This window comes from Rhinolophus hipposideros (genome assembly GCF_964194185.1).
Source record: "Rhinolophus hipposideros genome assembly, chromosome: 7".
NCBI classification, from domain to species: Eukaryota; Metazoa; Chordata; class Mammalia; order Chiroptera; family Rhinolophidae; genus Rhinolophus; species Rhinolophus hipposideros.
This window is the reverse complement of record NC_138053.1, coordinates 77,970,792-77,986,516: the sequence shown is the minus strand read 5'-3', so window position 1 is coordinate 77,986,516 and position 15,725 is coordinate 77,970,792. Positions and strand designations below refer to the sequence as shown.

Below are 15,725 nucleotides of genomic sequence, written 5' to 3'. Positions count from 1 at the left end.
TCAAGAAGGCATTCATTGGAGGAGAGATATTTAGTATGTTTTGCGTTAGAAATATTTAATTTGAAGTGTCCTTGTGACAGCCAAATGAACGTGTTCAGACAGCTAGAGTCTTGGGGTTGGGCTCAGAAAAATGGTTGAGACTGAAGATGAATATTTGGCAGTCAGTCAGCATGGGCATGATAGGTGAAGTTTCTGAGGTGGATGATAGAGAAGAGAGCATCACAGGGAAGAAGAGAGGGCCCGGGACAGAACCTTGTAGCGGAGGAGTTACCAGGACAGAAAGAGAGAGAAGGAGCCACCTGAGAGAAGGATCACATTGCAGAAGCCATGGAAACCGTATTCAAGAAGGAGCAGTTGTTTCGAAAGAACATTCCAAGGAAACACTAAGTTTTGGCCATAGGAAGTCTCTGGTGGCCTTTTGAGAAGGCAGTTTCCAAGAAATGAGAGGCAGGAATGAGATTCTAGTGGTTGAAGCATGGACAGGGGGGCAAGAAAATATACATGGTGTCCCCAGAACTGCTCTTGGGAGATTTTGTAACGCAGGAAAGAAGAGAAATGTAGCTTGAAGGGGAGACATTCAGTTTGCATAGTTCATTAGTTAGCAAAATCCTTTTATATCCATTACCTTACTCAAGTCCCAAGACAAATCAGCAGGTAGGAAGGGCAAGCATTGATATACCTGGGAACAAAATGAGATTCAAACGAGGTTAAGGCTTGCCCAAGGTCATCTATAGCAAATATGTGGAAGAACTGACTAGAATTCAGGTCATTGAGCTCTTAATCCAATGACTTTTCCACCGAGTCCAACCAGCGCATTCTAACAGGTTTGCAATACTTGCTTTGTTTTTGCTTTATTTTATTATTTATTTATTTGTTTGTTTATTATTACTTTCGGGTGTACAAAACAACCTAATGATTAGACCTTTCCATCCCTCACAAAGTGATAAGCCCAGCAGGTCGACTACCCTTCTGACACGGTACATAACTATTGCAATACCATTGACCGTATTCTCTATGCTGTACTTTACATCCTGTGAATATGTATACTTAAACTGTAGTTGACATTCAGTGTTATTTTGTATTAGGGGTACACAGGTATCCAGGTGAATTAGGTATCCAGCTCAGTGGTTAGGCCTTTATATACTTTATGAAGTGATCCCTCCATTAAGTCTAGTTGTTTGCTGTATTTGGAGATTGGACACTGGAGGGCGTTGAGTGCCTTGTTAATGGGATTCGATCTTATCCATGGGACAATGGGGCGCAACTGGAAAGTTTTGTGCAAAGGCATGGCATGTTCAAGTCAAGGCCTGAGGGAGACAGAGCTGGCAGGTTCGCATAGCATGTGTTAGTGAGACACCTCAGGGAGTAGACCTTCACGATATGGCTTCAAATTGGGTCACAGCTTAAATAAACATCGCATTGCATGCTGAGAAAATTATTTTCCTTTCAGTGCTGTGGACCCTCTTTTGTTTGTGTTAAGGAGAGAGTGCACTTTGCCTGTATCTTGTAGCAATACCCATACCCCCCGCCCCACCCAAATTCTCTCTCATCTTCCTTTTGAACAAAGAATTAGCCTCAGGCTGAGAACAGCTGCAAGCAACTGGATCTCTCTAGAACTGAGTTACATTGCTTTGTATTCACTCTATTTCTATGATTACTTTCTAGGCCTGACAAGTAGTACTGATTCCTCATTTATTATAAGTATGGGCAGGTTTTGATCAAATACATCTAAGTGAACAAAATCAAATTAAGGAAAAATATTAAGTCAATTCTAAGACAGATGTTATACATGTATGGGGAAAAAATAAACATGATGAATGTGCATTCTAATGACCAAAGTTTGGGAAATTCTCGTATCGGAGACAATTGCAATAGGAGTAATGAGGGTTTAGTCCACAATGGGATGATAACAGTGGAAATGGAGAAGTCTCTGATAGCATTTTTAAGGGAGTTAAAGGATTTGGGGGTATTTTCTGCATCATTTCTCAGGATGCTTATGACTGCAATGACAGAAAACTTGAAAAGGCTTGTGCAGTGCAGTGAATTTATCATCTTGTATACCAAGCAGCCCCAAGATAGGATGACGTGGTTGGAGCAGTCCCATCATGACAAATGATGCTTCAGTACAAGGAGAAAACATCTCTTGTGGAGATGAAGAGCGAAGGATGAAGAGACCTTTCCTTGAAGGCACCTCCGCAAAAGATTTTACTTCAGGATTCATTGTCCTACAATACGTCCCATATCATGCAGAAGCCAATCGCCACACAGGGAAATCACATGACCATAACTAACCTAGACTAATTAGGATTTATTCTCTGCACTAATGATAGAGATCCCTTCCTGAAGGATGGATTTCTCAACAGCATAGAGGCTGTTAACAGATATGGCTCGTCGGCAGTTACCTTTTACAACCTATACCAGTGCTTCTGAAATGCCTCAAACTAACTCCTGAACATAAGTGGGAAGTCCTTGAGGCTTGTGGCTTTTTAGTTTTTAAATTTTATTTGGCTCTTCTCTCCGTGTGTTGGATTAACGCAGAACGAAGTACTTCTGTTGCAAAATCAACTTCTGATTTAGTGATGCACATCGGGGGCGCAATGCGGAATGTCTGAGGAGACAAAGAAAAACAGAGCAATGATCCTCAGAGACTCAAATGTCACTTCAAGGAGATGGACTCAACTAAGAACCCCCAAACTCTCCCTTTTGGCATTTCTTGCATTTCCCTCATGGGTTGAGCTCCTTCCTCCCTAGTGCTGTACCCAGGCCATTTACCCCCCAGTCTCTTAAAAAGTCTGGTACCATCAGGCTCTGCTCCTTTTTCTTTTTGTCACCTGCATGGTCCTTCTACTGTCTTCACTGAGGTCTTAGGTACCCACCTACACTCCATTCCTGCCGTTACTGAGGGTGACCTCAGTGTCTGTGTGTACAATTCAACAAAGTAGCTTCTCAGTTTCTTGATGGCCACAACTCCCAGAACCTTCATCTTTGCTCCTCTTCATCCAGTCAAACCCAAGGCCAGCGCCATGAGTCCCCTCTTCATTAGGAATAATTCAATTTCTGATTCGTGTTACATCTGCCTTTTCCATGAAAACTTCAGTCTCCTCATCCCTCCATTATCTTCAGATCTATCACCCCAATCAGATTTCTTCTACCCAGCTTGGAGTACGTGGGTGACTGAACCACTCTCTCGTCTACCCCCTTACTTTGCTTGCATCTCCACTGTTCTGCTTCTGTACCCAAGCGCAACGTCCTGGCCCTGATCGAAGCTATAAGTGAACTGCTTTGCGCCAACATAGGTAGTTGAGAAATGTTAAAGAAAATCAAGCTGTTGGGCAGACTGACACCACTCGATATGCAGGTTCTCTAACTTCTGCTGGTCCCCTACATTTTTCTTGTTCTCTGTCAGCTTCCTTTCCCATTCTAAACCTTTGTTATTCTCGATGTCTTTGCTTGACTCCTACACATCTGACTCTATTTCATGAACAGTCTTGCTTCGTGCTTCTCAGAAGCTGTTAGACAATATCTTTTTATAAGCTTGTTTGTTCCCACATCGGTTATTGTATCCTGGCGTGAAGGTTCAGAGAATGAGGTATCTCTACTATTCAACTCCAATAATGTCATCTGTGCTCTTGACCTTGACATTTCCATCACCTTGACTCCAGGAAATATCCCCGCGTTCCCTGGCATCTTCAAATTCTCTTTGACTGCCCCTCCCGCGGTCTATAAGCAAGCAGGCTTCAGCTCTCACAGCCACCCAAATCCAAACCACACCAAAGAAAAATCTGTGGACTCCCCCTGGTCCCTTCTAGCTACCATACAAAGGCTATCCTTTTGTCCAAACTCTTAAAAAAGACTGGTTGATGCTTATTGGCCATCATTTTTCACTCTGCCATCCCTCTTCACGTCTTGACCCCCTGAGGCCTGGTTTCTGCCCTGACCCACCTTCTGATACCACTCTAGCTAGAGTTGCCAGTGACCTGCCTAGTGCAGAATCCAATGGCATGTTTCTCCCTTTGTCCTTCCTGGACTTCTCTGCTGCATTCAGCACTTTGGTCTGTCCCTCTTCCTGACCCTCCCTACAGCCTTGTATCCATGACTCCACACTCTCCTAACTCTTGTCACACCTCTTTGCCCTTTGTTTTGTCACCAACTAAGGCACATTTTCCTCCCCCTGCCCTTTAAATGTTGGTGCACAGGTTTCTAGACTCATCTCACTGCATTTTTCATCTAGACCCCCCCAGAGATGTCTTCAGTCACCACTTATATGCTGATGACTCCCGAATTGTGATCTTCCCCTCAATCCTTTCCTCTGAGCCACAGACTTGTCTGTAGAAATGGACGTCCGTTAACCCCTGAAATGGAGCATGTTCAAAGCCGAACTCATTCTCACCCTCCGTCAACCAAGGTAGACGTGAGGGGTTCGTCCTTGACTCCCCTGCATTCTTCATATCCAAGGCCTGTGCACTTATTTCTCTTCCAGAATCGTTTTCAGAGCATCTCCTCTGTCACTACCACTACTGCTCAAGTTCAAACAGCATCTCAGCCCCACCTGGACTCCCAGCCTCCAGTCCTGACTCCTCTGGCTTATCCTCCTCAGAGGACCTATTCAGAAATCAGACTGCCTGACTTTGGATCCTGGTTCTGCCACTTACTAGCTGTGTGACTTGGGCAATTTACTTAACCTCTCTGTGTCTTTTTCTTCATCTGTAAAATAAGGATACCAATATTACTTACTTTATAGGCTTGTTGAGAACATTAAATGAGTCGTTACATACATAGAGTTTAGAACGGAGCCTGACAAGTAGTGTGGCTTCTTATTATTACCTCTCACAGCGTCAAGCTATATGCTCTAGCCACACTAGTGAGCATGTAGCTCCTTGCATTCCGCCATATTTCTGTGCATGCTTTTTGAGTGATTATCTCATTGCTTAAATCTCAGCTTAGCCAGAAAGCCTGGCCTAGGAGTCCCTTCTCATTCCCTCTATAATACGCCATTTTATAGCTGTGGATGAGCTTACTATGTGGTAATTTGCTATTTGTATGTTTTTCTCTCCTACCAGCTCCATGAAGGGAGAGACCAGGTCTTATTCATCATGGCAACAGAGTATCCAGTATAGCAAATGCTAATTAGCACTTAAGTGTTTGCCACATTACTAAGGAATAACTAAGCAAGTAAACTATTAATTGTTTTATATCTTTAGAAGTTGCCCATCTTAGGATTTTTAATCATGACTTTGTTTGATTTGTACAGAAAGATATTTGCGACCAGGATGAGGAAAAATCTCACCAAGCATGTCCCAGCAAAAGTGCTTGTTTCAGTTTTGTGTGGTTCAGTTTGATCTGGGCTGGGAGAGCTTTAAGCCTATTTGTTTCCAGGCTGAGGAAAAGTTGAGGAAAAGTTGCAGATACCAGAGAACACAGATGTTTCCTTGAGCAGAGCTGGGAGGAGTGTTGAGGGTCTAGAGCGGGTAGAAAATCTAGATCTGAGCAGGAGTGACACCTCATTTTCTGAAACTTCAGGAAAGGAGGCAAGAAATGGATGTGCAGACAGATGAATTTATATAGAGATCTTGCCTAATAGCTTCTATGTTCTCTGAGAAGTATGAGGCAAGAGTGTTCACCAGACTAGAATGAGATACAGGAATGGAGCAGGGAAGAATGACTGACATTTAAAATGGGAATGAAAGATGACAAACCACAAGATCAAATTAGGGGAGAGGCAGAACTGACCCTAAATCTTAAATCTCTGCCCCGGAGCCAGTCCTGGTGAGGGATCTAGGGGTTGATGGCTTTACCAGCATTAGTAGCAGCCCATGCTCACCGGGCAGGGCCACACCATAGCCCTGACTTGGCTGTCAGGGGAATTGTTCTTGGCTGTCCCAGCAAGGGAGCCCGGAGAGCTTTGTCTCCTGCGTCTCCCAACCTCAGGTGAAGGGCACTGGGAGTGGCTGATTTTGAGTTCTGCATTAGGGACCAGGCCAGGGTAGCTCCTCACCGCTCCTGCAGGGTCATCTGAGCCTATCAACCCCGTTAGGTTGCTCCTGGCTACAGGGGTCGCTCAGTTTTAGCAGGTTCAGGGGTCACAAAGTCAGAGCCCAGGGCTCAGGTAAGAACACTAGGATTGCTCTTACAGGGGTTAGAATTAACTCACACATGAGACAAATGATTTACCGCATGACTGTTATGACTCTATTATGACCTATACTGTAAATCCTCTGGTTTGTACATCTCGTGTATGCCTTATGCCTCGTTAGCCTCTCTACCTAGTCCCCACAGAACTGCAATAACCAAACCATTTGAACACTGCGCCCCCTAGTGGCCCAAAGGCTTCATCGATACTTTCTTTTGAAAACACCTGAGAGCTATGCCTAGAGGAAGTGGGGCTTGGGTCTCTAAGAAAAGCGACCAGCATTGGGACATCAGGGAGATGCCTACATAAAGTGGTAGGTAAGGACCAACCTTTCTCTTACCTGGGAAAAAATGCCACCTCTGCCAATTATAAGCCCCATGTGTTTGCAGTCCTGGTGGATTTGATTTACTTCTTCACGGGGAAGAGGCTGGCGGCTCATCTGTAAATACATTTAAAAAATACTCTTATTCGGTGTTTGAATAGCTAAAGACACTTCCAAGAGAAAAAATAAAAGCAACTCAAACAATGCTCTTCTCTCCCTCTTAACCCCTCTCCCTCTAAAATTGAATAAAGCTATTAATCGCTGAACTGGATAGTTTTGGGGGGCTATTAAATATTAATAATATTTATTATTGATAATATTCAATATTTGTTTTAATCCCAATTCACCCCAAATTCCCAAAGACAAAATGAAGTTGAATGCAGGCAGCCAGTGAATCTTGGCTTTGCTAGGCTACCCTGGAGGCTTTGTTCTTTAATGGTTGAATTTGGAGTCTGCTTCATTTATGCATTCTCCTCAACTCTTTACTTTGTTTTGCTCATGTGGGGAGCTCTTTCAAAGTCCAGGAAATGGCTCAGAAGCTGTACAAGGGTACAACAGCCAAGCTTTCCCTGAGCCCCAGTGTGGCCTGGGCAGCTGGGGTGGGTCCACTTGTCCTTATTTTCTCTGTGTGAAGAATTTGCTTTCTCCCCCAAGACTCAGTCCTCCAGGGTTAGGAAAAGAAAGTGCTTTGGGAGCCAAGAGACTGTCTCAGGTCACTAGGAATCTGAAGTTCGCCTCTTCCTGTGGATCCGGACATACCAGAACCCCTGTGGTGACACGGGGCTGGGGGCTTGTGGCCTTTCTGTGTGGCTCCTGTATTCTGAGTCTGTGAGTACGAGCTTCTCCCTCTCACTTAGTGGTTTCAAATCTGACTGTGTGTCTACATTAGCCAGAAGTTTTCTTAGACTACAGGTGTTTGTGCCCATGCCAGGCTTATCGGTTTAGAATATTTGCAGCAGGGCTTAGGCATCTGTATTTGTAAAATGCTGCTCAGGTGACTGGGCTGAGAACCACTGCTATGATCCTATCTTGAGCACCCAGCGCTTTCATTGCCACTGGTCTCTGTTCTGTAGCACAGCTACTGTTGCTCTCCTAAGAGGGTCTAGGCTTTGCTTTTATGGAGGGGAGAGACAATTTCCTACTGACACAAATGTAAGGGTCACAGTAGAAACAATGGGAAGGATTTTAGAGAAATGGCAAAGAAACAACAGCAGCAGACATTAGAAATAAGGGGAAGAGAAGGAGTCAGCTTATTTTGTGGTATTAAGGGTGGGTAATTGGCAGAACAGTGAAGGGTAAGAAACAGAAACAATGAACTGGGGAGGAAACACTGGTGTGGGGGGAAATGCTAAGTTTAATTGTCATGTTGAGTTTGAGGTCACAGGGAAGCCATCATCAGAAAGTCACATTCCTTCCTGTTTACTTGGGAGATTGAAATCCATTCACAAACAAACAAACGAACAAACAAACAAAAAACTCCCATAAAACCCTGTGGATCATTAACATCCTCACCCCAAACCATCACCCCAGCCTTTTTTCTGGCTCTTCTCTTTTATTTCTAATAGCTCTCTAGGCCACCATCTCTCTCCCTAAATAATTTCCTCCCTTCTCCGTATCTGTAATTCTAAGTATTCAGGCATCACTGTTCTTTGCCTAGTATGGCAAGAATAATAATACCAGTTCCCTTTTCCAAATGACCTACCTCACCCGTCTAGAACTTTTGATGACCTGCTAGCATTTTGTTTATACTCAACACTGTGGCTGTCCTGTGTGCTATGTCTCCCGGAGAATGAATGAAATGAGCTGGTGCAGATTCTTCCGACTTTAACTCCTGCTGTTTCACGAACCCACAGACCGAGCAGTAGCTCAAAACCTACCTTATCCTTCACCATTTCTATTCCTATCATGAGGCCTTTGCCGCGGACGTCCCCGACAATTTCAAATTCATCCCGCAGTTTAGCAAACTCCAGCAACATATAGGTGCCAACTTCTTGACTGTTTTCCTGTAGATTTTCTTCTTTAATCACCTGTTGAGAGAAAGACCCCCCCAAAAAAATAAAGTTCTAAAATTCGTTAAGAAACAGAGAAGCAAATATATATGAACTTCTTTACAGAAACTTGACCAGACAAATGGAACCTGAAGTCAAGTGTGGCTATATCATGTCCTACAAAAAGTTTAGCTGCAAAGGAGAAAAAAAGGCTTTGGTAGGAGGGGATACTTTCCCCATACCATCCTCATCTTCAGGGGTGGGTAAGAATTTAGGAAAGAATAGAAGACATGTCTGAATGCAGGCTGCAACACAGATTCCATAATCCTGAGGTTTAGTATTGCCTGGCTTTGCTAAGAACTAGGCTACAGTTCTTACAGAATAAGACAAATGCTCTGAGGAAAGAAATGTCACAGATGCTTGTCCGACTGGGGGCATGTTGGCCTTTGTGGGCTCCCAGACAGACAGGCTGTCATTGCCCACACGCCTCACTCCAGGGTCCTGGCCTCTTGAGCTGAGTGGAGCCCTGTGTGGGCCCAGAATCAGGGCACCTGAAGACAAAAAAGGGTTTTCCCCTGGCACTCACAGCAGAGACCTGGGATTCTCGATAAGATACATGTAATGTACTACATTTCTATTTGGCTGATAATAATTGCACGTCTCTAGGCAAAACCTTTGTGTTTTTAAGATCTTTCCTGTTCACCTAAATCCTCTCTACCTCCTTCTAAATTGGTTGAGGTGACATAGCACTTAAAAAAAAAGTTGGCAATAGCTACAAAATGAACTAAATGACACATGTCTACCAACACTTTCTCATTTAATAATTTAATTATATTTGAAGGTACTTTTTAATTAGCAAGGGCAGCTTTTACTTACTTATTTTTTATTTAGAAATACTTTTAAATTTAAGTTTTTGAATAGATGAATCATGTGCCTGGTTCAAAAATCAGAAAGTATAATAGTGTATGGAGTAGAATGACCCTTACTGACCCCTGCCTGCCACCCTCCATGTCTCCCTCCCCACAAATAACTGCTGTGATTCGTTTCTTGAATAGCCTTCCAGAAAAACATTATACTTATTTAAGCAAATGCTATTATGCATATTAGCAAGGACATTTAAAAAATTATTTTCTACAAATAAAACCTCAGGCAAAATCAATGGAGTGAAACTGAACAATAGCTGAATTACCTAGCTGTAATGACGTAGCACTCAGTTTCTCTTTAGTCTTTTAATTTATGACAGTGTAAAAAAAAAAGGAAGAAAATATAAGACTGGGCCAAAATTAAACTGAAATCAAGGACAGCAGTTGATAACTATCCATAAAATGCCACTTAAATAACAAAGAAATTTCAGTGCTACTAGCTGGTTAGAGGAATTCTTACATTTCCCATGCATGTGAGGTTTACTATATATTTCTTATTCAGTAATTCAAGCAACAAAACCAGATCTTAAAAAAGGACAGGTGTCAGAATAATAACTGGACATCTAACTTAAATTCATGAACTAGAATTTACTCTCCTCTTTGATAATGTAATGATAGAGTTCTGATACTGTGTGTGTGTGTGTGTGGCTTTGAAGTAGTCACTTTGCGAAACGAGCGAGGTTCGTTTGGTTGCTGGGATGTACCTCGAGCACGGCTGATCCAATGGCACAAGCCATGGGGTTCCCTCCGAAGGTACTGAAGTGTAACAAGCATTTAGCCAAAGACTTGGCAATGTCTAGGGGGAGAAAATAAAGGTGGATAATGAGTGACAGACACATCATCTATTATCTCCCATCACATTTGGATTCCATTTACCTTCGTGTTGTAGGTGACATCACAGCCAATTCATTCTTCACTCACCAGATAATGGAATTTCTGGATGGAATTTTGCCCTTCCCCCAATTCCTATGTGGTGGTCCTAACCCACAGTGTGAATGTATTTGGAAACAGGGCCTTTAGGAAGGCGTTAAGGTTAAACGAGGTCATAAGGATGGTCCTAATCCAGCAGGACTGGTGTCCTCAGAAGAGGCCAGAGCTCTTTCTCTGTCTGCAGAAGAGAACATGCAAGGACACAGCACGAAGGTGGCCATCTGTAAAAGAGATCTCACCAGAAACTAATTCTTCTGGCACCTTGATCTTGGACTTCCAGCCTTTAGAACTGTGAGAAAGTAAATGTCTGTTGTGTATGCAACCCAGCCTGTGGTATCTTGTTATGGTCGCCCTAACTGACTAATACAGTGGATAAGGGAACATTGCTTATTTACTCAACGAGAAGTTTAATAAGAAAATCTTATGTGTTATGTGAACTGAAAAGTCCCTTAAAACTTGATTTATGGGAATTTACATAGAGACCTTCATTAGCTAAAATTCTATCTTTCTGTCTTCTACTCTTGGGACTAAGAAGGAAATACATTTAAAAAAATCACATCAAAGATTTAGTAACATAATTTCTGGATTGTCTCAGGGTGAGTATATATTCAGTTAATCATACTTTACTTTCCATAATACATCCATATTTTTGTACCTTTAGTTATTCAGTAAAACACTGAGATATCACAAGGTACTCAAATATCTGTTAGCACCTCCAAAGTGTGGGAAACACAAATGAAACAGTTTTAAGATTTTCAACACTAAATGGTTCATAAAAATTATTTTCTGTAAAACCTCATTAAAATGAAAAATTCGCTTAATTCTAATGTTCACTTCATAGAATTCTGACTAAGTGAGAGTGTACTGTATTTGGCTGTTTTGTGGATAAGACACCAACAGAGAAAACTTATCCCTCTGGACCTTGAGTCTATAGCTTCTTGGTGTGGCAAGACCAAGTAAGATTCTTTCCAGAATATGAATCCCATGGAAATTTCAGAGTTGGCTTCAGGTTGGTTATGTGTTGGCAACGTGTGTTGGTCTTGTTTTTGTGGCACATTTTTTTTACCTCATCAGTATGGTTGAACCTTGCTTTTCATTGTGGGGGCAGGAGAAGTAGTCTTCCCTCCAGCAAGAACAAAAGGGCTTGCTTGCTTTCTTCTGCTCATGATGGGTCGGAGACAGTGATGGGAACTACATACACATTTCTGTCTGGAAGACAGACTGTTTCTCTTTTTCACTGCTTGCGAAATGCATGGGGAGCCCCCATCACTATCCCCAACCCACACAAATTCCAATACACGTGGATTTTCATTTTTTGTTTTTTTTTTTTACCATCGCTGATGCAGGAGACCCAGAAGAAAACACGAATTGCCCAGTAGTTCCTACCTGGAGTTGTCGCAACTGCTGCCATGGGAAAGCCATTCGCAATCCCTTTAGCCATGGTGACAATGTCTGGCAGAACGCCGTGGGTTTGGAAGCCCCAGAAGTGAGAGCCCAACCTTCCAAATCCTGTCTGCACCTGATGGAAGCAAATCCAAAATGATTGGAAATCTTTAAGAAATGCTGGTTTTTCTGACTCTCTGATCTCTTTACTTTCATCTTCCCCTTCTCCTTCTCAATGTCATCGTCACAGCCACGGTTCTTGCCATTTTTGTACGATTATGGACGAAGCACTTTTTCTGTGCCTGGGCTTTTAGGTACCCAAAGCCATGTACCAGCTTTGTGTGATTCTGGATCTGCTTCGTAGGTCCTCTGAACCTATGTTAACTCTGTCAAATAGAAATACTAACAGCAATATATCTGTGAGGGCCATAGAAAGGATCCTTATTATTACAATTCTTAATAAGCATCTCCTGTGTGCAAGGCAGCAGGGGAGAAGGGTGGAGAGGCAGTGCCTGGCCGGCTGGCTGAGGCAGGAGTTCCAGTCAGTGGATCGGGGCTGTGGCCGCTGTTGCCCGGCGCAGATAGGCTGGTCATACTCTTCCCGGGGACCTCCTCTTTCTCCCTGCAAAGGCCCCTTAACCCAGGCCTGAACTGAGTTGACATCAGTTGTACCGTGCTTGCTGTTCCCTCTCCTTCCTGCTGCTTCATCTCACTAACTCCTCTTGTCCTTCGAAACACAGTGTTTTCATCATTTCGTCTAAGAAGATTTTCCTGAGCCCCCGTAGGGCCTCTGCTCAGGGCAGCTGGGCATGCTGCCCTCAGAATCTCTCACCTTGGACTATTATCACCCATGCACATGTCTGATGACAGGGACAGTATTTTATTTCTCTCTTGATCCGCAAAGGCAAGCAGAGTGCTTGATGACAATAGACGCTCAGTGTTTGTAGAGTGAACAAAGAAGAGGCAGAAGTGCCTAACTGAATAAAGCCACAGAAACATTTCCATTCAAATTTCTGCCAGAGCCTGTCTGGTGAAGGTTCCGTGATTTTTGCCTGGCTCTCATCCCCTTGGTCTGTCTATCTATCTCTCTACACAGACACGTGGCAGGTGGGGCGCAGAGGTGTGGGCATTTGGAGCTGATTCTGAATTGTACTTGAAAGAATAAGCTTCTTTCTCAAGCTTCCCTTTCACGCCCCCTGCTCTCTCCAGAGTGCTGCTGCAAAGGCGGATTTCAGGGGTTAGAATTAGATGATGGCAAACGATGTAGGTGAAGAGCTGAGACATGGGAGTCACACAGACCTGGCCTGGAATCCTGGGTCTCCTGTTACCTAGTTATGGGCCACTGAGCAAGCTGATGAATTTGCTTAAATGAGATAATGTAGGAAGAGCTCATGGAAAAATCCATTCATTTTGTCTTTCTGCCTTCATTTTTTACCCCATCTATCTAAGTATCATAAATAAATGGTAAAAAATCAGAATGCTTGGATAATGCATAAAATTATATAGGACAATAAACCATGTTTAGTCACCTAGGAAGTATCAGTTTTATAGATTCTTTCAGTAGAACAGAGAGGACTCATTCTAAGGTTCATAAGCTCAGATGTCTTCAAGGGTAAGGAGCATATCCTAGTAGAGGTGGGCCGGGTCTACGACGGTGACCAGGGCTGAGGACCATGGGTGTGCATGCCCTGCCTAAAAGCGGTCAATTTCAAGTCTAACCCTAGTCCATGCCAGACCAGACCAGCAAAGACTGGCTTCCCACTTGGCCCCAGAGGCAGCCAACTTTCTATCTTTGGTTCCAAAGTCCTCATTTTAAAGAAGAGCAAAGCAAGGCTAGCTGATTCTGATGAGTTGTGTAAGATAACGTGGCGGCAGTGCTGGTCCCGCACTCAGGTTTTCCATCCCCTGCTCCCTCTTTTTATGCCACCCTTTGCCTTTCTACACAACTGTTCTGTCATTGAGAGGCAGCTTGACCAGTGGCTAGTGTGGCCTTGGGCCCGGGTTTGAGTTCTGGCTCTGTCCCTACTAACTGCAGGTGATTTAACCATCTTGGATTTCAATTCACTTATCTATAAAATGGGAATAATATCAATGGTACTTACCTTCTAGAATGGTAGTGAGAATTAACAGTTAATTACATGCAGAGCAATACGAACAGTGCCTGCCACATAGTAAGTGCTCAGAAAGTTCCAACTATTCTTAGCTTTATCTAGTCGTTAGGACCACCTTCCTGAAGGTCAGTTGGTGTTAGTTTCCAATTACATTCTTGAAAGTGACAAAACCTTAGAAATATACCTTAGAAAATTCTGAAATCTGTATTTTCTTTGAATTCTGTCTACCTTTCCTTTAATTAGTGCAACTGCGGCACCTTCACTCTGTGCTGATTCCGAAGGTTAAAGTTTATTTTTCTCACTGATGTAGTTCATTGTAAACTGAGTGAATATACTTTTCTTCTTTTGAAATAACAGACTAACTTTCTTCAGCTAGGACTTTTTGATTAGTTCATGTTCCCTAACTTTGTACCAGCAGGTTGGGGAAGGGAGGATGGGCTTGGAGGGGGAGCTGGCCCGCGCTTCCCCATGCAGTGCACTGGGGGCTGTCCAGTCCCCCTGGGATAACAGAGACGTGGCTGTACATGAAGAAACTGCAGGTGGGGCGGGGCCTGGGGAGGGCCCATGTCTGCCATGGGAATGTTTAGTTGAGGAAAACTGTTCAGGCAAAGATGGCAGGACTGAAACTGGTGTGACACATAGAAATGCTCCCCCTGTTCTTTGTGGGTCTAACCATGGTTAGAATCGTGATGAATGGGCCGTGATGAATGAGTTGGGAGCATGCTGGGGGCCTGACCATCATTCTCTGGCCTTTGATCCCCATTCCTATTCTCAGCAGACAAAAAGCTTTCGTTGGTACATGCTATTCTGAGGTGTGATCAATCCATGGATTGCTTTCTAAAAACACACAAGCTACAGCTCACAGAACCAGGGAATTGTATTCCTTTTAAAGTCACCCCTGTGGTGGTGGTATTGTAGGCTTCTTCCAACAATGCTGACTGAATTCAAGCTATTTTAGAATATTTCGGAACTATTTTTTTGGAATATCTGCAATGGCAGTGCTCTTCTAACTTAGAGGCTAATTTTTTTTCTTTTTAAATATTATCTCCAAACAAATTTTGTTATTAAGGCAAGATGAATGCTGCCAGGCTGGATAATACTATTTTGGCAAAAATTACTTGATGAACACTTGGTCATGAGCTTAAATTTCCGATGTGGTTTTTAAGCTGTCCCTGACGTACCCCCACGTAGGAGCTTGAGAATTATGCTGAGCCATGGGGGCATCACCTATGCCCGTGAGCACCTTATTTGATAGACTTCAGTTTGCATGTTGAAGTTCTGCTGCATGTACTTGTTAAACAGACCAACTAACCTACTAACAATCTAACCAGCCAACCAGCAAAAGCTTCATTAACTTATACCCACCCACATCTTGGAATTTCCACACTAGCTGTTTTCTGCCTGGAATACGGAGAATCGTTTAAAGAGGCTTCTGCCTGTGCCTTTCCTGTTACTGCTGCAGCACGTCACACCCATTCCACTCACTTCATCCGCGATGCACACGCCTCCCCGCTCTCTCACCAGCTCGAAGGCTTCCTTCAAAAACCCCTTCGGGTACTGCACAAATCCATTCACCCCCTGCAAAGGAACACACCAAGAACACCGATAATAATAGCACACGCTTTTGCAAGTATTCAAACAAGGAAGACAGGTTATCATCATTACCATTAATAATACTAGCAGTTTTTAAAAGTCTCTAGAACGGTGTCAACTAGGGGTGACAAGAGAGGTCATCACTCTTATGCCATGTCTTCTGAGAAAAGGGTGCACATGTGTTATTATATTTTTTTCCCTGAGATTAGAAAAAAAAGTAGATTAAGGGAACTTAGCAAGATTGTACAAAGGTTCCCCCTGACAGTGGGGGTGTTATGCAACTGAAAATCATTGGGGATTCCCTTTGTTTAGAATTTTAGGAGTTCAGAAGTTTCATGGGCACGT

At 43.3% G+C, this 15,725-nt stretch overlaps 1 protein-coding gene across 6 annotated transcripts in view; it reads right to left on the bottom strand.

Moving 5' to 3' along the window:
• Positions 1–827: 827 nt before the first annotated feature.
• AGXT2 (alanine--glyoxylate aminotransferase 2) overlaps positions 828–15,725 on the bottom strand; it is a 40,284-nt gene continuing 25,386 nt past the window's right edge. For 4 of the 6 annotated variants that reach the window (XM_081053297.1, XM_081053298.1, XM_081053300.1 and 1 more), the window contains exons 9-14: positions 15,273–15,365; positions 11,680–11,812; positions 10,068–10,159; positions 8,330–8,479; positions 6,471–6,569; positions 828–2,608 (exon numbers count right to left, since the gene is read on the bottom strand). In XM_081053297.1, coding sequence (XP_080909423.1) covers positions 2,501–2,608; positions 6,471–6,569; positions 8,330–8,479; positions 10,068–10,159; positions 11,680–11,812; positions 15,273–15,365 — 675 coding nt within the window. In that variant the 3' untranslated portion in view covers positions 828–2,500. The remainder of the gene's footprint in view (positions 2,609–6,470; positions 6,570–8,329; positions 8,480–10,067; positions 10,160–11,679; positions 11,813–15,272; positions 15,366–15,725) is intronic. The other 2 variants (XM_081053301.1, XM_081053302.1) reach the window with 1 other exon arrangement.